A 25715-nucleotide genomic window follows, 5' to 3' on the forward strand; every position below is an offset into this window, starting at 1 on the left:
TGCTGAACATACAGAGGATGCCAACATCAATATATTTACATATCAGAGAGTCCGCCGCGAAATTTCCACAGATCCCACTAATACATTATGAACAAATTAGGCACATAAAAAGTGTAGGGATAATGAATGTAGTTAGTCATCCTTGGTCTCAAATACTTAAAATTGTCTAGCATAAGCTTAACTAGAAATATCTCAGTTACCACAATGCCACATTCACTCCAGGGGCTATCCTAATTAAGATAAAACCAAATTTGAAAAGGTTTTATTGAATTATTTACAGTAATAACATTCCATTGGCGAAGGAATATGGGGAATAAAAAAAAAAAAAAAAAATAATAATAAAAATTAGTTTGTAAGGCTCTCCCGCCCCTTTCTAAATAATAAAAGAGGTAATGGATTGAAAACGAAAAGATGTTTTATTGCTTATTTTTAAATAGGAGTCACCACTTATTAAGGCACGGAAACCACTCGCGGATAAAGGTTAATGAGTGTGCAGTAGTCAATGGGACAATATCGTAGTAATCGTTAGTAATGGAAATTTAGTAAATTGGATTTCTTAAGGGGACGGCTCATCAAGCACTTGCTTATGTTGGACTTGAACACACCCATATTGTGGTCAGTTGGAAAGCAGGCAAACGGAACAGGTGTGCAGTTCTAAGAAAGAAGCTTTGTTCATGGAATCTACATTTAGGTTTAGGTACAGATAAAGAGTGGGGGGAATTATTGATAGTGGTTTCGTATAGAAAAAAAATTTCATTTTTAATGATTGCTATGAGAAAATGAATATTTTTTTTTTCTTTTGACTATGTAACCATGACGACAGAAATTCCATCGAGTATGGCCTTTTGTTTAGGGCACTGCAACTGTGAACATAAGTAAAATAAAGCATTTTGTTATTATCTAAATCGATCTTGACGATCCTTATTGCAACCGAACATACATTTTTTATGTTCATGCAGCATAATGGCTAAGTTTGAGTTAAGTTCCAGTTTTTCAATGCATGTTAAAGTGTTGACTGTTTTATCGTATACAAAGTGAAGCAAAATACAACATACCAACAAACAACCATAGCAGGCATATTCCATGGATTGAGGTGTTCCCACTTAAATCCCATTTCCATTTAAAGATTGATCTGCTTATTTTTGGTTCTGAACTTACTGGAAAAATAGTAGACGGTATATTCTTCGGAAAGGATTGAGTGGGTTCTACTAACTTTTTGTTTGTTATTTCCTTATTCCTTAACATGTTAACATGGTTCAAATTTCTGACTCTTATGCCCAGGGCAATTCTTCCCAGAATTTCTTGGCATCACCTCTAAGATATTCATAGAAATATGCAATGATGGGAGAGAACAAAAACAGTGCTCTACGAATAAACTTATCTTTAGTTGATCTTTCACAACTAAATATTTTCGTTTACTAGCCAAATAGAAAAGTTACTAGCTAAGCCTACGTGATTTTTGGAATATGACATTTTTGTTTTGTGACAAGTACATACATCACAAAAAATTTTTTGTATTTTTTTTTTTAAATAAGTAATTCTAAATATAAACCGAATTATATGTTGAGACTTGAAGGTATAAACATTCAAATTTCTTCAGATGTTCACTTTTTTAAACAACCTTCGTAAAAAAAAAAAAAAAAAATATTGTTCTATTAAATCGTTTGTTTTAATAATTTGATTTTGCTAGTTTTATCTAAAAAAAAATCAAAGTTAAAAATATATTTTTCACTCAATGGACTTTGGAAGAATGTCGGTGAAAGAAATACAATCCACAAAAGATAAGTGTTTTATCATTTCTTGTCGCCACTTAGAAAAATCACTCGCAAATGCAACTATTTCACTCACAAAAGCCCTGAAAAATGTTTGATAAATGTCGTTTCATCAATTCTGAAAGATTTCTTATAATCAAATATTCTGCTAATAAGTTTGATACAGTTTCATGAAACTTGATTCAAAGAATCTTTTTTAGAAATCATTTCATTATATTTTTTTATTACTTTTGACGTTTTTAAATTTTTTTAATTTTGGAGAGAATTAAAAATCCTATCAAAAACATCGTTTTTACCCATATGTTTTCCAAATCTAAACAGGACTTGTATACAAACGCTTCCTTTCAACACTGGTTTACACTGCAATCCGAAATAATGACAAAAAAAAAAAATAATATAAATTTATACAAAAAACAAAAATGCTTCAGAATTTTTTGAACGATTGATAATTATTGTATTATTCAGTCTACTGTTCTCATATTTTATGGTGTTCTCACTTCGTTTCGACCAATGTGACCTCTGACCTCCTTTGTGTACATCTTGTCTAAGTTAGAAATCTTATAGATATATATATATATATATGAAACTTCATCTCAAAGGATTAAAATATATATATATATATATATATATATATATATATATATATATTAATCCTTTGAGATGAAGTTTCATAATTAGTGCATTCATTTTTTGCAAACTGTTATCCTCATTTTCACAGTTGTTGTTCCAAAGAAGGCCAGAGAAGGAGTTGGCCGAAACGTGTGAAACAAAAACCACGAAGATGAGGATAACAGTCTGGAAAAAAAAAATGAATGCACAAAATTAGAAATATTAATGCTAAACTCTTGAATCAGTACAGAATTTGTAACTAGATTCCAGAATCCGCGAGATATATCTGAAGAAGGTTGGTGATTAAATTAGCTGAAATTGGATATTTAGGTTTCCAGACATCAACAAGAAAAAAATCTCCTAGTCGATGGTGTTGTATGTGTTGGAAATTATCGATATAAATATAGATTTAGTACTGTGAAAATTGTAAGAGTTGTCTCTCTTGGACTGTGTGAAGGGTTAGTTCCTTTGCTTTATGCTTTGATGACATGTATTTTAGGTGATCTGTGTATAAACGAGGAGTTGATCTGTTTTCGCTCTCTTTGTTTAGAAATGTAAATAAAAGACAGACGTCTTCTCGTATCTGTGCGTTAAGCGAAGAACATAGTTACGTGTTAATTTCTTTTTGTTGACATTGGTGACTTCCACAGCATGAATCGTACTAAACAAGGTTTGTTTTATTTGATTCTTAATTCATAATCAACCATCAATATCGAGGTTTTTTATGATAAAATGTTTTAAATACAATGTTGGATTTACATTGCATCGACCATTCTTTGAAAAAATGAATAGCATTCAAAACCAAAAGGATTGTAGGAATATCGAGGCAAGAAAGAATATGAAGATTGTTTCATTTACCAAATCGAAAAATTAAACATTTTTATTTTACATCGATGGTAATTAATGAAAGGTTTTGTAAAAATGTCCAACTTTTGAATGATGGCATTAACTTATATATAGAATCCTACATCATCAGCTCCACTTTCTCTGCTGACTCAAATTTCTAAGAATGTAAAAGTTGAACAATAACAGAACATCTATAATGTACTGTGACTCTAAACAGTAAAAAAAAGTACTTATACAATTTCAAAGATTACAAGACTATTCAAGAAAACACTCATGCATAACCAAAAGTTCTTTTAAAGTCATCTATACTCCTTAAAAAAAAATAAATAAAGAAAAAAAAATTGTGTACTGATATTCATATTAAAACCCCTTTTTTTATATTTTAGTTATTTATTTGCTTCCACACTGAGCAAATTAGGCACAAGGTGTTTTTTAATGTGGAGAGTGAGGGGAGAGGGAACTGGATAGTGACAATTGGCATGAAGGGTTTCCCCTAGATTGACCAAAACTAAAGAGCAATGGTTTGATATGTGGGGCTGCCCCCAGATATTACTTTGATTGCAGCATCTGCCGGAACAGATACTATACTTTGATAACAGAAAAAAGATCTTGGCGGAAGGCTAATAAGAAAAAAGGCGAACCTTTTTTCTGTTTATTTAAAAAGAAAATACAACTTTCTTATATATGGGTCGTAGAATTGCATTCATTAGCAAAAGATCTAGCTAATTTGCATATTTTTTTTAAACATTCATTTTAATTAATTCCTTAGTTTATTTTTTTTGGTTTTCTTATAGGATGATCATCTTTATATTCATGCAGATATTCTACATGATTTATACTTGCGTAATATTTGTGTAAAAAGGTTATAGTAAACACAAACCTTTTTCTATATATATTTATGTATGCGTATATATATTTGTTTTAAAAATTTTGCCTACCAGTTTTTGGTCTACAGACATAAAACTTCATATATAGGGTATGCAAACCCATGCAAAACTTTATATTTGGGTTTTAGTCAGGGAAAATCGGTACAAAAGTGTGAACATGAAAGAAATTAAATTTGTCAAATGAAGGTTGAATGACGGCATTACGAATATGCATGCGTAACATAGCAGCTATTGGTTCAGGTTTTTATTTTTAGCCTTGCAGCAAACATGTTTTCATAGCTCAGGCATTAACATCAAAGGAAAAAGTGAATCGTAAGCTAAAGGTTTTGATCTTCAGGTGGCGCATGAATCTTTTTTTTGTTTTTAACTTTTTAAATCATTACTATATATTGAGTTCTATATAATATAATAATAAATACGAAATCTGCAATAATCAAAATGTCATATTTAAGCGTATTTTACAACCGGGCTATGCCGGGTGGCCTGCTAGTATTTTATAAAAAAAAACAAAAAACAAAAAGAAAGTTGCATTCTTTGACCATGAACAGAAATTTAATATCATCAAAATGTTCAACCATGTAGTGAAGTACTGCAGTCATGTAACATTTTAAGTTTCTTATTAATTATTATAAACTATTATAAGTTAGAAAATTACTTCTTAGAAACCTACAATATGATAGATGCCATGATTTGTCATGTATGCTATTTCATAAGAAGATTATTTGGTGAAACTGCATTAGAGAAAATTTCACCAAATAACATTCTTGTGAAATAAGATGCATGATTAATACAACAATCTATCATCTGCAGCTTATAGTTTATGTAACTTTGGTCTTACAGCAGGTCAACACTTATCCGGTTATTCAACGGCCCTCTTAACAATAGGGGTGTCATATGGTAGTCGTACTTGGTCCAGTAAGGAGGCGGACATTAATAGAATTTGCTAGAACAGATATGCAGCTGGTGGGGGTGGATATTTGGTGCAAGTTTCACGGATAGGCAGTCATCAAAAGAGGTGAGGAATAGATTACACACTTCGAACATAGTTGATGTTTTGTGCCAAAATGGATCGAGGTGGTATGGATACGTCAAAAGGATGGATAACGTAAATCCAGTGAGCAGATGTAGGTTTATTGAGGTTGACAGATTTAGAGAGATAGGCCATGTAAGACATGGAGTCAGTTAGTTAAGGATGAGCTTGGGAAATTGAGATTATAATCAAACCTTGCACAAGACTGAGAAGCCTGGAGAAGAGACAAAACCGTCCAACCTATGCTCGCATGAAAACAGACATTAAATAATAATGATGAATCCAGTTTTGGTAAAAATTTTATGCAACAAGTTCCTAATATTTTCAAGCATTTAATATATTCTCTTTTTTATTATCTGATTGTGTAGAGCATTATTTCATTGTAAATAGTTTACTATTCAAAAATTCCATTTAATCCTTGGCCGAGATGAGTGGCAACTAAGCGATAATTTTGTGCTCTGAAAGTCTCCAAATTGAGGCCTCACTATCAGATAGAAGCAATGTCAACAGAAGAAAAGAAATGTAAGGGTTGAAAAAGATGTATTTCAGGCAGGCGGAGATAGGGCAGGGACAAACACAATAACAAAACATCTTTAATGTACTATAATTTTCATCCAAACAGCAAAAAACTAAAATAACGACATGGATTTAGTTAGTTAAAGAAAGACGTTAGAAAGTTGAGATTATGACCAGGACTTGTACAGGACAGAGAGGACTAAATAAGAGCTATCAGGCAAAACCGTTCATCCATATGTTCAATGGATTTTTGAGATGAGGATTATTTGTATTATTATTTGGACTACCGTTCTCATCTTGTTATTCATATGACATTCCAACCCTTTTCGGGTGTATTTTGTCAAACTTTCTGCTTAACTCAATAATATGCACATAATTTCTAATAAAACCCTTGGAATCCATGAGGGTAGCTTGCTCTCGTTTCATCAGCCATGACTAGGCAGAAATGTTAATGCATAATTGCATTGCCAATCACCCACATCAAGGATTGAACCTTCAACATCCGTTATGTCACTGTTTTTTTTTGCAGACAATTCTAGTATGAATTTTGAGAGCCTTAAATCTATTCTTGTGTATAGATGTTGGTACTTATCACTAAGGCCATGACAAGAGAATATTCTTTTCATTATTTTGACTCTCGAGTATATATCAGTTAATATCTTATATGTTTTTAGATAGAGTGATGTGGTTCTCGATTGATTAACTGTGTCGGATATATACTCTAGAATCAAAACAATGAAAAGAATATTCTCTTGTCATAGCCCTACTTATCACTATATATCACTAACTATTATATATTCGATGCAGATTTCCTTGTTCTACAAGATATATTTAAAGTTTGTGTGCTATATTTGCCGAAACGTTGTGAAGAACTCAAATAATGGATTTCTGTAGCAAGTCAAAAATATTTCAGTACAGTCTGATGACAATGTCGATTAACAATTTTTCACAGGAAATTTGTTATTAATGAAAGGTTTTATGAGGCTATAATTATAATTTTTACTTTCTTTTTCTTCTTCCGGTTTATGAAAAGTTGTTTATTTCCAAAGGAAGTTAGAGTGCATTACAATTTGTTCTACTAGGTAATGGGGAAGGGGTATGGCTTTTTTTTTTTTTCAAGGAGGTTTTATTGAAAGGAGATTCAAGATTGATTTCTATAATTGTCTCTAATTTGTATCAAAAAAATTATTTGTTTTATATTTTTTTGTTTGTTTTATTTGTTTTGTTTGTTTGTTTAGATCTTTATGGTAGATATGAATGTTAATAAGTTCACAGCTCAATGAGGAAAGAGAAATGCTTATTTTATACAACAACTAATTTTCAAAGTAAATCTTAATGTGCTGGTGAATATTAATTATAGAAACCAATTATATGAGGACATTTTTATGTGAAAATTAGTTAATGCCAAGTTTATGAATTCACTTTTGTCTAGACAGTAATTGTAAGTTGCTAATGCCATTGTCAGTATCAAGTGACCTTACAAAAGAATACAAGGAACGATAAAAAAAAGAAAAGAAAATGCTTATATTTATTTATATACAACTAAAAGAACTCACCCAGTGGTTTCAGAGTCTTTTTACTTTTATTTTAAAATATTCCTTATTTTAAAAAAAGATTTTAATAGGAGGTTAAATTTAATTACTACAGTATCATTTGATCATTCTATGATAAATTGAACGAAATTTCTATACAAGATTTTTTGCATTTTTATACAAGGGGTTTAAATAACTACTTTCAAAACTTTAATCCTTCTAATATACAAAGATTTGCCAAGAATTTCGAAGTAAAAAAAAAAAAAAAATAGCAATTTAAATTCTTTTAAACTCATTTTAATTTTGAAGGATCAAAAAATAATGTTTTTTTTTTTTCAACTGTTAAAAGACTAAAATGGTTGCCCTGTTTTTGATCCGAAATGCATTATTGGTGAATTCAGTTTCGTAATTATCGTCTAAACAGGGTACTATAAGTTTTGATTTTAATATTGATTAATAGGAAATAAAAAAGAATTTCAATGTGCAAGCCGTTTAGTAGTGAGAAAAAATAGGCACAGACTATCTACATCCGTCGAAAGACGGAAGTAAAAATATTATTTGAAAGATTAAAGTTATTTTTAATTAGTTCTAAGGAGGAATAATTTTTTTTTACCAAAATTATCTGTTGGATAAACATAAAAATCCAATCATAAACTTAAGGAAATAGGAAAAGAAAGAAAATCCCTACGATTATTGAAAAGTCACTGTGTGTGTGTGCGTGTGTATGCGTGCGTGCGTGCGCGCATGCACACACGCGCGTGAATTCTTTCTTCAAAAGGTTCTGAAATAGCTGAGCGTATCTTTTGCAAATTTCACACAAATGTAATTTATATGTCTGATAGTGTTTTTAGATATGTTTTGTACAGAAATTCATTTGCTAAGTATCGAAATTCGAAAAAGATCCAATCTTAAAAATAGTCTTTATTCTCTTAAAGATAAACAGTTTTTACAGGGGGATATTTTACGTTACACCGTCCAAGGAAAATAATTTGATTATTTCCCTTGGTCAGTGTAAAGTAAAATATTTCCCTGGAAAAATTCTTTTTTTATCTATAAAAGAAGAAAGACTATGTTTAAGATCGTCAAGCTCAAATATCAGCTGATGTGATATTGTAAGCAAACAAGATAGAATTTGATGAACGACATTATCATTATTATTTTATTTGAATTAGTCCATCGGACAAATTATTCCTCAAAATATATAATATTCAATAGAGGATTGATTCTATAATAATACATACGCAATCTGCATGAATAAAAACATATTTAAGTGTACTGTACGACCGGTCAACTCCGGGTGGCCAGCTGGTAAATATCTAAAAGAAAAGGTAAACGTACAATGGTGACAAGGTAATTCTTCCAATACTTGGAATTTTTTTTTTGTCTATAAGATATGTGTGGTGGGGTGGCAGAAACCAACATTTTGCCACCGATTTTTTTTTTTTTTGGGGGGGGGGGCGGTCATTGTTATTATATTCATAGTAACAGTTTTTTATTCCTTCCTTATTTTGAATTTTGAGCTTGAGAGAGAGAGAGAGAGGTGGCTGCAATGGGCTCATTGGCTGAGAGATTGTGTCCAGCTCTGGTGACCTTTTTTGCCCTCAATTTTAACTTCAGTTTCAGACAGGCAGCCTTTGAAGAAGAACGTTTTTGATTGGGACTATCAAAATAAAACAATGTAATTATTTTATCGTTGTGAAAAAGAAAAGTTTAGACAAGCTTCTTAAAGAAAAGAGGTACTTAAAAATCAGAGGATTTTAAAGAAAAGTACAATGCACTAGCGAGTCCCTTAAGAAAGAGAATAACAGTCAAGAAGGGTTTAAAAACAAACAAAAACACTAAAACAAAATGTTTTGAATGAAAACAAAAATAGAACCGATACGAGAGAGAGAGAGAGAGAGAGAGAGAGAGAGAGAGAGAGAGAGAGAGAGAGAGAGACTCTATAAAACTTAATGAGTGAATTGTAGGCCTTTTCTTTTCAACCACTTTACACAATCGTTTATTTTATAAATAAAACCTTTTCATTATTCTTGGTTAATGAATGGACCAAGTTCCTGTTTATTCCTTTCAGAGTAACCTTTTTATATGGTTCATTTCTTTGTTTAATGATATTAAAAAAAACTGTTTGTATGCAATGACACGTGTGTCTGTGTGTATATATATTTGTATAAGAGCCAGGTATGCCCTAAAACGGAGTACTGTTGTCATATCTGGGCAGGAGCTGCTCAGCACCCCCTATTCCAGCCTTGATAGAGTTCAAAACCGGCTTTGATACCTAGTAGATGATGCCCTTTTCTCTTCTCTGCAACCTCTTTCCCATAGAAGAGACATTGGGAGCTTGTCCCTTGTCTATCATTATTTCATGGTAATTGCTCAACTGAAATCCAATCTATGGTCCCCACCTTGCTAAACTTTCACAAAAAAAAAAAAAAAAAAAAAAAAAAATACTCAACTAGCTACAACCACTATATACGATTTCCCCCACTCTATGCCTAAATCTAAACGCAGATTCCATGAACTAAGCATTTTCCCCACAACTGCCCGCCTGTGGAACAAACACTGTTCCACTGTCCTGCTTCCCGGTTGAATACAACAGCCTTCAAATCCAATGTAAACAAATTCTTGTTGAGCCGTCCCCATAAATAATCAAATTCTATCCAATTTATACCATTAACGATTACTAAACTACCACCTTACATTCATTAACCCGTATCCTCGAGTAGCCTTTGAACCTTGATAAGTGGTAACTGCTGATATATATATCTATTGAAATTGTTACAGCTAACCTTAACTCATGGAAATATAAGCAACTATTTTTGGTTTAATAATAATAACCTGGATTAAGTTACAACTGTGATCTTATTTTATTTGATCCTACTGCCCCCCCCCCCACCATTTTGTTTGTAACTACATTTTTACTAAATATCGGATTTCATTAACGCCACCATACAAATATTTTTTAAAACAGCGTACTTACTAATGTAGGCCAATACAAGCAATGCATATGGAAGCATCAATTAACTTGTCTGGATTTCAGCTGATTCCTAATTGTTAATTAAATTCTTCATTATTACTTTGATCTGATTAGAACCTAAAAAAGTAATATATGAATCGTTGCAGGCTGCATTTCCGTGTCCGAGTTGCACATAATGCTTGCTTTAGTGAAACGAGTTGTAGCTTGCAGAGAGCTCTAACAAATGTACGCAGTCTTTTCGACATCTGCTTGATTAAATGCTGGCTTGATTAATCAAGAACATAAATAAAAAGCAAACAATTAACAATAACAAAAGAGTCCAGATTAATTGGCACTCATAAATCGTTAGGTTTTACTTATGTAATAATATTTAGAAGCGAGTGTGTAAAAAAAAAAAAAAAAAAAGGTTAGAATTGGAAATTTCCACATTTCTGCTTCAGTGGCAATAGGCCTTGTTTGGCATTAAGAAAATAAAAAATTAAAACCAATTTGTCGCAATACATTCCCCCCCCTCTAGGTCACAATGTGTCGCAATACATTCCCCCCCCCTCTAGGTCACAATGTGTCGCAATACATTCCCCCCTCCCTGGGTCACAGTAGAAAGAAAAAGTTTGAAGCAAGCTGATCTAAATCGAAATAAACAAACTTTAAAGGAAATCACAAACAAAACTGCATTTTTTTACCAATTGAAATTTTAACTGACATCATCTCCATGATGTACGTATGACCTGCTCATCCGGAAAAACCCGAGATGGGCCGGGCACGTAAACAGAATGGAGAACTCCCGACTATCAAAACAGATATTGTTTTCACAACTGGAGGATGGTGTACGAGGCATAGGCAGACCTAAGCTCAGGTTTCGTGACACCGTCAAATGAAATCTAAAGGACAGGTTGATCCCTACTGGAAGCTGGCAGACCCTCGGTTGCTACCGTGACAAGTGGAGAATGATGGTTCACAGGAAGTCGTCTTCGGAAACGATGAACATCACATGATGATGATGATCTCCATGAGCAACAATGAAGTTAATCATCACCTCAAAGTATTCAAGAGGTAAAATTTCATTTGAAATAAATTTATTACACGAGTTCCAATAGAGATGATTCTTATCTATTATAAAAGAGGGCAGTTGTCTATGTGTGCATGTCCAGCTAAAAGTCTCAGACTACAAGACAAAGATCCACAAAGTTGGTATATCCTGGATCAGCATTGCTTGGAATATTTAAAAATCTATAAAAATATATTCATTCTTTGACCATAAACTGGCACAGATTTTGTTAGAAGATGCCTGTTTTTCAGCCACTAACTGTGATATTTTTTCAGAGTTAATGCCTTTACATCGATTTATTTATCAACTTGTGTGTGTGTCAAGAGAGAAGTATGGGCTTGATAGAAAAGAACATAGAGTATGGAGATGGAGAGGAGAGTAAAGAGAGAGAAATATTTCAATAAAAATATTGAACACTTTTGTCCCAGGCAACGCCAGGTATCCCTACTAGTAATAATATGAATCAGTAAAGGAAATGTGAAAATACATGCTGGTATGTGACCGAAAATGTGGAAATGAAGTCGTAGGAAATTCAAAAAAATATGGGCAACTTGTGGGTGCGTGTTCAGAGAGAGGTATGGGCTGGACAGAGAAGAAAATAGGGTGAGGAGATGGAGAGGATGATAAACGCTTCAATAGAAATAGGTTACACTTTTGCCCTGGGCAACGCCAGGCATCCCTGCTAAATCAGTAAAGGAAACGTGAAAATACATGCTGGTATTTGACTGAAAATGCGGAAATGAAGTTGAAATTTTTTTACTCACAGTGACTATCTCAAGCATTTCCTGGCGAGAAATATAACCATTTCCATCGACATCATACATGGTGAACGCCCAACGTAGTTTCTGCTCCAACTTTCCCCGTGACGTCACACTGAGAGCACAGATAAATTCACGGAAGTCTATTGTTCCATCTGCATTTGTGTCAAACGTACGAAATACATGTTCTGCAAATTTTGAAGCATCCCCATAGGGAAAGAAGTTTCCATAAATCTTTTTAAATTCTTCGACTGATAAGTTTCCACTGGGACAATCTTTCAGAAAGCCTTTGTACCATTCCTGCAGTTCTACTTCTGAGAACTCCGTGTTTCTACGCAAATCTTCCAGCACTTCGGGCTTCAGTTTACTATTTTGCTTGCCCATCCTTGACTACTGAATCACCAAGCCGATGCTGAAAAGAAAAGAAAAAATTATTAAAATTAGATTTTCTAAGAAGTAGAGATTTTTTTATTTTATTTAATCATAGCCACATAACATGGAATCAGATTTAACAGGAGTTAATTTTAAAAAAACATAGGACAAAATAGGAATTTAGCAGAGAAATGAACAAACTAAAATAAGAGTAAAAAATTCAAATATACAATAAAGAAATGTTGTCGTAGCCAATAAAATTTACTTTCGTACCTGTTTTTTTGATTTTTTTTTTTTTGCATTTTAAAGTATTTTGAAATGCTATTTTTTTTATCTCAAATACTCAGTTTTTACAAGCGGTTTTACAAACAAGATGGCAGTAGGTTTGTTTCCCATGAAGAAGACAGAAGGCCACCTTGTTTTCAAAACCACTCGTAAAAACCGAATAGTTGCGATTAAAAAAGTCTTTAAAGCTACTTTAAAAACACAAAAAAATAAGACAAAAAATAAGGTAGGTACTAAAGTAACTTTTATTGATTATAGTAGAATTTTTTGAATATTTGATTTTTTTCCCCTTTAGTTGTTTATTGGCTTCTCAACTAAATTCCTGACAAAACTACTGTTGTATACTGTAAAGGAGAGAAATAATTCAGGATTCCTGAGTTTTTCTATTTAAGCATATTCAATTTGCTACACATCAGTAGGTTAGAGAAGAGACAAGAACAAAAATCTGAAATATTTGCAAACATTTTTTAAGTGAAAATATTTTTAATTATTATTAAATATTTACTATAATAATTTTATTATTATTTTAAACTACTGACAAATGTTCACCTATGCAGTCTATACTAAATTATATACTTGTATATTTTGGCAGCAAGTCATTATTCAAGCAAGTCTGATTGAACACGACAGTTATTTTTTTTCCGATTTTTCTGGATATCTTTTCCATTCGCCGAGCGTTTTTTTTTTTTATTTCGGTTGGCATAGTGTATGAAATGGCACCAGAAAGTTGTTGTTTAGCCATATTCTTCTTAAGCGCTTTCTATTGGTGCATCCGATTATCACCAGGAGCGATTGTTGTCGTTTTCTTTGAGATTTGGTGAATTTATAGTTATATATTTTTTTTTTACTTGTCAACAACAATCGCTCCTGATAATAATCGGATGCACCAATAGAAAGTGCTTGAGAAGAATATGGCTGGACAACAACTTTCAGGTGCCATTTTATACAACATGCCAGTCGAAATAAAAAAACACAGCTTGGTGAACGGGAAAGATATCCAGAAAAATCAGAAAAAATAATAACCGTCGTGTTCAATCAGATGTGCTTAAATTATATATGTATATACATATAAAAGTTTTTTTTTTTTTTTCAAAGGCAGCAACTTTAAATTAAAATAAAATCGCAGAAAAACATTCTTATACAAACATGTGGTTTATTCTAAAGATTAATTTTTGGCATTTATAATTTAAATATAATTTTGCATATATATCGTAATTTAGAGGCCCAATTTTCCCAAACTATGCATTAAATTAGGTTTTATTTCAGCAATAATGTGTCAAATGTTGTTTTCCAAGTGGTCTATTGTATCTGGTTAATCAGCATAGACATGAGACTTTTACATATTCATAAAGAAAATCATCTAACAGGATTAAATCACACAAATGAGGTGATAAGTTGACACGGCCCATTTTGTAAAATTATTCGTTCATTAAATGTTCAAAAAATTTTTTTCAAAATTTGCAAATGCTGTTCGGGTATCAGTCTCTTCATGATAAATTGCCAAATCAAGCTCAATTCAAAATAATCGATAGTTGCTAAATCTGCTATTATAGAAAATGAAGTTGTCAATTTAAAGTTTGCCACTTCTAAAAAACAAAAAAAGCATATATATATATATATATATATATATATATATATATATATATATACTAGCAGTTCAGCCAGGCTTTGCTCGGAGCTTATGTACTGTTCATAAATGTATGTGCATATGTACGATAATGCCTTTCTATATAATAGACTTCCTTAATTACTATAGGGAAAAGTTAGTACGATGGGGCTTCCAGTTGTCTGATCTAGCTGAAATTTTGCATGCGCAATGATTTATATCTCTATGGGTTATGTGGCAAATTACAGCTCTGAACTAATTGTGGTTTCTGTTTTACAGGTGTTTGAACCGAGTCAGGTGTGAAATGGAGCCTGTTGAATGTCGAGCAGTGATTCGGTTTTTGTATTTGAAAGGACGCACACCACAGGAGATTTTTGATGAAATGAAAGAAACTTATGGTGATAATGCCCCATCATATGACCTTGTAAAACGCTGGCATCGTGAATTCAAACATGGCCGGAAGTCTGTGGAAACAACTCCCAGACCTGGTTGCCTCCGCTTCTACCATTGATGAGGCATCTGTACATAAAGTTGAGGCTGCCATTTTGGAAGATCGGCGCATTACTATTCGCCAAATAGCCCAAGATGTTAAGATTAGTACAGCGTCTGTGGAAACCATCCTTCGTGACCATTTGCATATGCATAAGGTGTCTGCCAGATGGATTTCCAGGTTGCTCACACCATTCCAGAAGCGAGAACGCGTAGAGTGCTTGAGGATGAATTTGGAGATGTGCCAAGAAGATGAGTCAAAGTTTTTCAAAAGACTGATTACACAGGATGAAACCTGGGTACATCACTATGATCCAGAGACCAAAGCCCAGTCAATGCAGTGGAAGCACTTGGACTCACCACCTCCAAAGAAGGCAAGGTCATGCTCACAGTCTTATGGGACCAGGACGGAGTAGTGATGACAGATTTCCTGGCAAAGGGTACCACAATTACAGGAGCCTATTATGCTTCACTTTTGAGGAAATTAAGGGAAGCTTTCAAAATCAAGAGGCGGGCGGGGCAAGGTCAGCAAAGGTACTCTCCTCCTGCAGGACAACACTCCGGCCCACAACTCACATGTCGCCAGATCAGAAGCATAGGCATGTGGTTATGAAATCCCTCCCCCATCCTCCCTATTCTCCTGACCTTGCACCCTCTGACTTTCACCTCTTCCCAGCCATGAAGTTGTTTTTGAAAGGAAAGCGTTTCCCAGATGATGCAGCCTTTATTTCTGAAGTCACGTTGTGGTTGGAAATGCATAATCTGGGTGCTTCCTATGTAGAGAAAGACTAATAACTGTGCCAAGTTTCGTTACTCTACTGCTATGGAAAGTGGATCAGGAGAATTACATATTGCACGCCCCTCGTAGAGACTGCAGAAGTAAAAAAATTGTTAAACTTTGACCCCAATTATGACTCCTCAGCATTTATTGTTTTGGACTCAAATCAAATTATAAAGGTAGATCCATGTCCAAGGAACCTATATCGAAAATTTCAAGTGTTTAGACCCAAAATTGTCAGAGGAGTTTGGTAGAGTTCTCAAAGGTCAAATCTTTGAGCTTTGACTCCTTAACAGAAAAATTTCTGGACAAAACCCGATTAAAAAGATTTTCCCAAATATTCCCATATGTTAAATTTCGAGTCTGTAGACCAAAACTTGACAGAGTTATTTTGGTAGGGAAATGTACAAAGACATTTTCACTTTTATAGATATACTAGCATGGGTGCCCGGCGTTTCCCCGGTGTTTGGAGGTGTGTGTTGAGCAAAAAAAAAAAACAGAAAAAGAAAAGTGGTAGTAGGAAAGTAGACTGCGAAGGAAGAAAAGAATGGGGAAAAAACGTGACGTCTTTGCTGTTATGATCTCCGTCAAACTGGAAGTGAAGTAGGTTTAAATTAAGGCTAGACAATCAAAAAGAGGGATGACTTTCGAAAATATTGGTGAAAAAAGCGACCACCCCTGTAGAAAAAAGTGCCCAGTTGAGGGTGAAGATATTAATGTTTTTAGCCAATTTTTCAGTATTTGTCGTCGGAAGGGTCGAGCTTCAAAATGATACTGATCTTGTGAAAATTTGTCACCTCTGCTGAAAGTTTTAGGTAGACATGCAAATATACATACATACATTTCTATATTAGTAGCTCAAATTTTCGACCCAAAACGATTAAAAAGCTTGCCCTATCTCTGAATACCCTTTAAGTAAAATTTCAAATGTTTAGACCAGAAATTGTCTGAGTAATTTGGTAAAGACCGCAGAGGTATACATTTTTTAAAACTTTGACCCCCCCCCCTATTATGACCCCTTAAAATTTATTGTTTTGGGCTCAAATCAAGTTATTAAGTTAGATCCATGTCCAAGGAACCTATATCTAAAATTTCAAGTGTTTAGACCCAAAATTGGCAGAGGAGTTTGGTAGAGTTCTCAAAGGTCAAATCATTAAACATTGACCTCATAACAGCCAAATTACTGGCCGAAAACAGATTACAAATATTTTCCCAAATCTCACTAACCTGTATATCAAATTTCGAGTGTAGACTGAAAATTGACAGAGTTATTGTGTAGGGAAATGTACACAGACACACATTTTCACTTATATATATATATATATGACTAGCATTTCACTCCGGCATTGCCCGGGTGTTTGGATGTGTATGTTGAGCAAAAAAAAAAGAAGAAAAGTGGTAGTAGGAAAGTAGACTCGAACCCGTACCGCAGAGGAGGAAAAGAACGGGGTAAAACCTAACGTTTATGCTGTTACGACCACCGCCACACCAGAACCAACATTTTTTTGAATTAAGGCTATACAATCTAAAGGAGAGGATAACTTTTAAAAATATCGGCGAAAAAAGTGACCACCCCCTGTAGAAAATTGCCTAGTTGAAGGGGAAGATATTAATGTTTTTAGTCAATTTTCGATATCTGTCGTATGAAAGGTCGAACTTTAAAACGATACTGATCTTGGTAAAATCCGTCGCCTCTATTTAAAGTTTAAGGCAAACATGCAAACAGACATACATACATACATTTATATATTGGTAACTAAAAATTTTCGACCCAAACTGATGAAAAAGCTTGCCCTATCTCTGAATACCCTTTATGCCAAATTTCAAATATTTAGACCAGAAATTGTCTGAGTAATTTGGAAGAGACCGCAGAGGTCAATTTAAAAAAAAACTTTGACCCCTTTTTTGACCGCTTAACATTTATTGTTTTGGGCTCAAATCAAGTTATTAAGTTAGATCCATGTCCAAGGAACCTATATCTAAAATTTCAAGTGCGTAGACCCAAAATTGTCGGAGGAGTTTGGTAGAGTTCTCAAATGTCAAATCGTTGAACTTCGACCCCTTAATCACCAAATTTCTGGCCAAAAATCGATCACATCGATTTTCCCAAATCCCAGTACCCTGTATATCAAATTTCGAGTCTGTAGACTAAAAATTGACAGAGTTATTGCGTAGGGAAATACACACAGACACGTTCACTTTTTTATATATATATATATATATATATATATATATGACTTAGTGGCCCAGAGGGTTGAAAGTCGGATACAAATGTTCACAATTGGTAATGGCTGGTGTCTGAATATCATAAGGTTAACGTAGTTGCTGCATCTCGTCTCATGGAAGAGTTGTTAAACAATGACTCAGCTGTCTGTGAAGGACAATTTGAGGCTATCCTGTAGGTGAAGCACTCTGGTGGAAGAAATGTTTTTTTGCTCTTTAGGTAAAACAAGATTCTTTTGTGAAAGAAATTGCATCCTTTCCAAATGAATAAAAATTCATACACAATATCTTCTTTTTACTTACAATAGTAGACTTGATGGCCCAAAGGGGAGAAATGTGGATGCAAATGATCACGATTTGTAATGGCTGCAACACAAATTTTACATTTTTTGGAAAGAAAGAAACGTCATATTTTGATCAATAACATATGTATTCTGAAAATTCATCTCTCAGAGGATCTTTTGTTACATATAGATCATTTGAATAAACCTCCAGCTCGGATCTGAACCTGGAGCATGCAACTTTCAGTGTCTTGAGAGATACCTTAATATTATTTTCACATGCCAATTAGCTTGTCCTTGATATTGCTGGTGATACAGTTTGCGTCTTTCTCAGCAGCCATAAAGTTGTAATCAGGAAAGTTGGGGCTGGTGACAGATGTTGGTACTGATGAATTTGCGGAAGTTCTCTCAGCCATTTCTGGGATTTCCTAGAGGTGTGACACCAAGAAAAGTCATACTGGCAGACATACAGTCTTTCTACAGCCAACCTCTTCACCCAGTTTGTGACAACAATTGACAGCATCTAAATGTAGACCCCTGATTTGAGTGTCAGAGTCCTTTTTTTAAGATATACAGCAGCATGATGTGGTCTTTGTTCCAAACATACCCAATGAGCATCACAGTTTGAAGAATTTGGTTTTCATGACATGCCCAAAAGATCCTCATTCAGCATTTTCTTAAGCCATCATTCAAGTCTCATTTCTCTTACCAAAGTTTGCATTGCCTTTTCTAGATTCCGATACACCCTTTTTACAGCTTCTCAACCAACTTCATCATGTGGACAAACCGTCTGTTATGATCCTTTCTGCTAGCCATTGCTTCCACATATCCATCGAAATTCTCCAGCTCACGGCTTTTAAGTTATTCAAGGAACATGGAGCTGCAGCAAAGGTTTTCAAAATTTTGAATTCGCCACATAGCATCATGATGCAAGTCCTTTGCTTTTCATATTTTGGAGCTTTCCAGCCGTTGATGGTCTTCGGTTCTTTAATCTACCAATAGTTAACAGAAATAATTGCTATTTAGTCATTGTAAATTGTTCTGAAATAAAATATTAAGAAAAATAATCAAATTTGTTTTGAACATCCTGTATGTGTGAGTGTTTGCTTTTTGACAAAATTCACAAACATTTTTTAATGAATCTCTGCCTAATATTATTTCAGTTTATGATTATCTGTATATTTGTTATTAAAAAAAAAATAACTGGAAAAAAAATATTTGTAATAATTTAGTGTCGTATTGGTCTTATAAATTAAATTCTGTAACACCATATATAGCATTCTTTAAGACAAGAGCAACGGTTCTTGCAGTCATAAAACCGGTTTTTGAGCAGAAAGAGGTCAGCATTTTTATTAGATTTTTTTTTTTTCATTAGACTACCCCACCCATGTATTCAACCCAGGGAATTTTGTAAATTTTTGTAATGCTAGTGCTTTATAATGATAGAACATAATCACGAAAACCTTTTTTTTTTTTTCAATATGACTTGAACTGAAACATTTTGTTCACATTTGTTTGGAATTTGAGCAGATATGACTCTGCAGATATGGAATCAGTTTAACATTTACAAAACTTAAATCCTTGGATATACAAATTTATTTAAAAACTGAAAACCTGTTATCAAATAAGACAGTCGCATGAATGAAATTCATATCTCATTAGTTTATGTAAATTAAAATGTATACTGAAAATTGTGACCAAAATTAAGCTTAAAACTACTTTTATGCAAATGAAGAAATTTGACTTGCAAAGTATATTATAAAAAAAAAATTAGAAAACAGAACTAAGTAAATAACTAAATGAAAAGACGATAATTGTACAAATAAACTGGCTAGCAGACAATTTTAAAATCAATGAAAAATAATGTTACAATAAAATGGTTTCATGTTATTCACGAAAAATAAAGAAATTGCGCATTTACAAAATGCGATTACCTTTCCATTAAAGAATATACACAAGAAAATGCATTGGAATTTGCTCAAGAAAATTAAAGATAGCCGACATTTGAGCCCCTTATGCCTGGCAGCTGTGTTCCAAAATTTATGAGCATGTGAAAATCTGTATGAATATGAATCTCCAGAATAATGTGTGTGTGTGTAATATTTATTACCCGTTGTCAGTCGTCTAAATACTTCAAAAGGTGTCACAGATTCATGTTGATGGTCAAATGTCCCTGAAGACATGCAAGGGATCAATTAATGACTACCCGCTTCTTGCAAGTGACACAAGCAAAACAGCAAGAAACGACAAATGAAAATAATGTCGATTAATACAGTGATTACTTCAAGAAAAAAAAAAAAAAAATTATATATATATATATATATATATATATATATATATATATATATATATATATATGTATATATATAATTTTAAGAAGAAGAAGTCACGGCCAAAATCGGTTAAGATCAATGGAAGTGGTAAAATATTTTCTCTCTAATAAATTCCTCCTCCCCCTGCCACCACTTAACACCGTTTGGGGATCGTTCACAAGGAACAGTTGAGAAGAGAACACCGGTTTGGCTTCGTAGTTCTTTCATGCGAAGTTATTTAAAATCACTAAACTAAGCTGCAGTGCTCTGTGGCGTAGTGGTTAGCGTGCTGGACAATTCACATTATATTTTCACGTTCGCGCCGACCTACCGTAGTCTTTTTATTTATTTATCTTTTTTTTTCCTAAACAACTGGAATGGACTTTTCTTGGTGGCCGAACGGTTAACGTTGCAGATGTTTTTTTTTGTTTTTTTTTTCACACTTTATTTTCCTACTTTTACTCATGACTCCGGGTTTGATCCTTCCTACTTACCTACCATAACATTTTCTAAAACTCCCCCCCCCCGGTCCCGGAAACAAACACTCGGGCAACGCCGGGTACCCCCGCTAGTCCTAAATAAAAAGCAAAAAGAACTCTTCCTAGGATGAATTTTAGAGTTTCATACCATTTATTTACACATTTTTTCTGCTTGTTAAACAATGGCTAATAAAAACGGAGGGGGCGGGGCATGACTTTGCATATTTTGTTTTCTATATAGATAGAATTGAGAATTAATTTTCTTTTAAAAATACTATAATGCATTGGCCAGTGAATGACAAAACTTTTTTCTTCTCTCACAATGTCTGACAATGAAGAGGAGCCATAAAAATTTTACTGCTTCTTTCTTGTGCAAATATTAAAATCAATAACATTTTGTTAAAACATAAATGTCACATGAACATAATATTGAGTGTGTGTGTGTGTGTGTGTGTATGTATGTATGTATGTATGTATCTATATATATATATACGTGTGTGTGCGCGCACGCACTAAGGTGGTTCTAAAAGTAATACATCCTATTTTTAAACTAAAAAATGTGGAATTTTTTTTTTTTTAAAGTTGAATAGCTATGAAGACCAAAATGGTACCATAAACACAAGCAATATGACCTTTCGTGCTCCAGAATTTATTTTTATTTATTTATCTTTACATAATCACCACTATTCTCAATGCATTTTGGCCAGTGAGGAGATGGTGGCTGTTCATGGGCGCCTGAAGCATGCTCTGTCAGTCACATCTGTCATCACTTAAATCTCAACAAACCCATCTCCTAACTCTGCTGACATCAACTGCATCAGTTTCATAAGAGTTCAACAGGTGCTGGTGAATGTTGATCGATTCAATTTTTTTGGATAGAGGAACCCAATAATGCATCTCTGCTTCTGATGCACATCCATAATAGGTGTTGCTTTCTTAGAATCTCACACCGTCAAGATTTGTAACAGAGAGATAGAACTTTCAGATCATGAATGCATAAGTTCAGTCATCACAACAATGCAATTTGCAATGCCCTTTGAACCATTTAGGCGAAATAGAAAAAAAAAGGGGAAAACTTATTTGCCTTATAAAAAACAGTCTTAAAATACACATTATTATATAAGTTGGAAAGTTTATCCAATTGGCATTGATATTAAAAACCTAATTTTCTATAAAAATACAACTTCAGCTTCATAATACACTGAGCATGTCCATTTACTAAATGTACTAAAGCTAACAACTTTAAAAAAATTAATTCACAAAATGCACTACAGCTAACAAATTTTAAAAATTCATTTACAAAATGCACTAAAGCTAACAAATTTTAAAAATTTAATTTACTAAATGTACTAAAGCAAACAAATTTGCAAAATTAATTTACTAAATGCACTAAAGCTAACAAATTTTAAAAATTTAATTTACTAAATGTACTAAAGCAAACAAATTTGCAAATTTAATTTACTAAATGTACTAAAGCTAACAAATTTGACAAAATTATTTTACTAAATGTACTAAAGCTAACAAATTTGACAAAATTAATTTACTAAATGTACTAAAGCTAACAAATTTTTAAAAATTAATTTACTAAATGTACTAAAGCTAACAAATTTTAAAAATTAATTTACTAAATTTACTAAAGCTAACAAATTTTTAAAAATTAATTTACTAAATGTACTAAAGCTAACAAATTTGACAAAATTAATTTACTAAATGTACTAAAGCTAACAAATTTTTAAAAATTAATTTACTAAATGTACTAAAGCTGACAAATTTTTAAAAATTAATTTACTAAATGTACTAAAGCTAACAAATTTGACAAAATTAATTTATTAAATGTACTAAAGCTAACAAATTTTTAAAAATTAATTTACTAAATGTACTAAAGCTGACAAATTTTTAAAAATTAATTTACTAAATGTACTAAAGCTAACAAATTTTTAAAAATTAATTTACTAAATGTACTAAAGCTAACAAATTTTCAAAATTAATTTCCTAAATGTACTAAAGCTAACAAATTTTAAAAATTAATTTACTAAATGTACTAAAGCTAACAAATTTGCAAAATTAATTTCCTAAATGCACTAAAGCAAACAAATTTGCAAAATTAATTTATTAAATGTACTAAAGCTAACAAATTTGACAAGATTAATTTACTAAATGTACTAAAGCTAACAAATTTGACAAAATTAATTTACTAAATGTACTAAAGCTAACAAATTTGCAAAATTAATTTACTAAATGTACTAAGGCTAACAAATTTTTAAAAATTAATGTACTAAATGTACTAAAGCTAACAAATTTTTAAAAATTAATTCACTAACAAATTTTAAAAAATTAATTTACTAAATGTACTAAAGCTAACAAATTTTAAAAATTAATTTACTAAATGTACTAAAGCAAACAAATTTTTAAAAATTAATTTACTAAATGTACTAAAGCTAACAAATTTTAAAAATTATTTTACTAAATGTACTAAAGCTAACAAATTTTAAAAATTAATTTACTAAATGTACTAAAGCTAACAAATTTAAAAATTAATTCATTAAATGTACTAAAGCTAACAAATTTTTAAAATTAATTCATTAAATGTACTAAAGCTAACAAATTTAAAAATTAATTCATTAAATGTACTAAAGCTAACAAATTTTTAAAATTAATTTACTAAATGTACTAAAGCAAACAAATTTTTAAAAATTGATTTACTAAATGTACTAAAGCTAACAAATTTTAAAAATTATTTTACTAAATGTACTAAAGCTAACAAATTTTTAAAAATTAATTTACTAAATGTACTAAAGCTAACAAATTTTTAAAAATTGATTTACTAAATGTACTAAAGCTAACAAATTTTAAAAATTAATTTACTAAATGTACTAAAGCTAACAAATTTTAAAAATTAATTTACTAAATGTACTAAAGCTAACAAATTTTTAAAAATTGATTTACTAAATGTACTAAAGCTAACAAATTTTAAAAATTAATTTACTAAATGTACTAAAGCTAACAAATTTTTAAAAATTTATTTACTAAATGTACTAAAGCTAACAAATTTTTAAAAATTAATTTACTAAATGTACTAAAGCTAACAACTTTTAAAAATTAATTTACTAAATGTACTAAAGCTAACAAATTTTTAAAAATTTATTTACTAAATGTACTAAAGCTAACAAATTTTTAAAAATTAATTTACTAAATGTACTAAAGCTAACAAATTTTTAAAAATTAATTTACTAAATGTACTAAAGCTAACAAATTTTTAAAAATTAATTTACTAAATGTACTAAAGCTAACAACTTTTAAAAATTGATTTACTAAATGTACTAAAGCTAACAAATTTTCAAAATTAATTTACTAAATGTACTAAAGCTAACAACTTTTAAAAATTAATTTACTAAATGTACTAAAGCTAACAACTTTTAAAAATTAATTTACTAAATGTACTAAAGCTAACAAATTTTAAAAATTAATTTACTAAATGTACTAAAGCTAACAAATTTTAAAAATTAATTTACTAAATGTACTAAAGCTAACAAATTTTAAAAATTAATTTACTAAATGTACTAAAGCTAACAAATTTTAAAAATTAATTTACTAAATGTACTAAAGCAAACAAATTTTTAAAAATTGATTTACTAAATGTACTAAAGCAAACAAATTTTTAAAAATTAATTTACTAAATGTACTAAAGCTAACAAATTTTTAAAAATTGATTTACTAAATGTACTAAAGCTAACAAATTTTAAAAATTAATTTACTAAATGTACTAAAGCTAACAAATTTTAAAAATTAATTTACTAAATGTACTAAAGCTAACAAATTTTTAAAAATTGATTTACTAAATGTACTAAAGCTAACAAATTTTAAAAATTAATTTACTAAATGTACTAAAGCTAACAAATTTTAAAAATTAATTTACTAAATGTACTAAAGCTAACAAATTTTTAAAAATTGATTTACTAAATGTACTAAAGCTAACAAATTTTAAAAATTAATTTACTAAATGTACTAAAGCTAACAAATTTTTAAAAATTTATTTACTAAATGTACTAAAGCTAACAAATTTTTAAAAATTAATTTACTAAATGTACTAAAGCTAACAACTTTTAAAAATTGATTTACTAAATGTACTAAAGCTAACAAATTTTTAAAAATTTATTTACTAAATGTACTAAAGCTAACAAATTTTTAAAAATTAATTTACTAAATGTACTAAAGCTAACAAATTTTTAAAAATTAATTTACTAAATGTACTAAAGCAAACAAATTTTCAAAATTAATTTACAAAATGTACTAAAGCTAACAAATTTTTAAAAATTAATTTACTAAATGTACTAAAGCTAACAAATTTTCAAAATTAATTTACTAAATGTACTAAAGCTAACAACTTTTAAAAAATTAATTTACTAAATGTACTAAAGCTTACAAATTTACAAAATTAATTTACTAAATGTACTAAAGCTAACAAATTTTAAAAATTAATTTACTAAATGTACTAAAGCTTACAAATTTACAAAATTAATTTACTAAATGTACTAAAGCTAACAACTTTAAAAAATTAATTCATTAAATGTACTAAAGCTAACAAATTTTAAAAATTAATTTACTATTAGTCATTGTTTTTCTCATTCAATGATTTCATTTTATTATCATACACAGTGATATGTACTCTCATATTTTTAGATCATCGATAGAAAATGAACATTTTGGGTGAAAAGTTTCTAATCCATTCTTTTTAGATCAATTTATTTCTGGATGTTGCAATCTTGTTTGACAGCATAAATTATAGACAGTCGCCTCCAAGTAAAAATATTAATTAAAAAAAATTAAATTCCACCATAATGAATTTCAGTTCAGTCATACACCACTCAACCATTTCATTCTTTTATTATATTGTAAGAGCACCCCCCCTTCCATTAAT

The 25715-nt window shown here is 31.2% G+C and overlaps 1 protein-coding gene across 5 annotated transcripts in view; it reads right to left on the minus strand.

The window, feature by feature from the left end:
- LOC145254471 (neurocalcin homolog) overlaps positions 1-25715 on the minus strand; it is a 537803-nt gene that overhangs the window by 72294 nt on the left and 439794 nt on the right. For all 5 annotated transcript variants that reach the window (XM_080113027.1, XM_080113029.1, XM_080113035.1 and 2 more), the window contains one exon: positions 11979-12384. In XM_080113027.1, coding sequence (XP_079969153.1) covers positions 11979-12356 — 378 coding nt within the window. In that variant the 5' untranslated portion in view covers positions 12357-12384. The remainder of the gene's footprint in view (positions 1-11978; positions 12385-25715) is intronic.

Source organism: Euprymna scolopes, chromosome 3, assembly GCF_053919585.1.
Source record: "Euprymna scolopes isolate OS-2025 chromosome 3, ASM5391958v1, whole genome shotgun sequence".
Lineage (NCBI taxonomy): Eukaryota > Metazoa > Mollusca > Cephalopoda > Sepiida > Sepiolidae > Euprymna > Euprymna scolopes.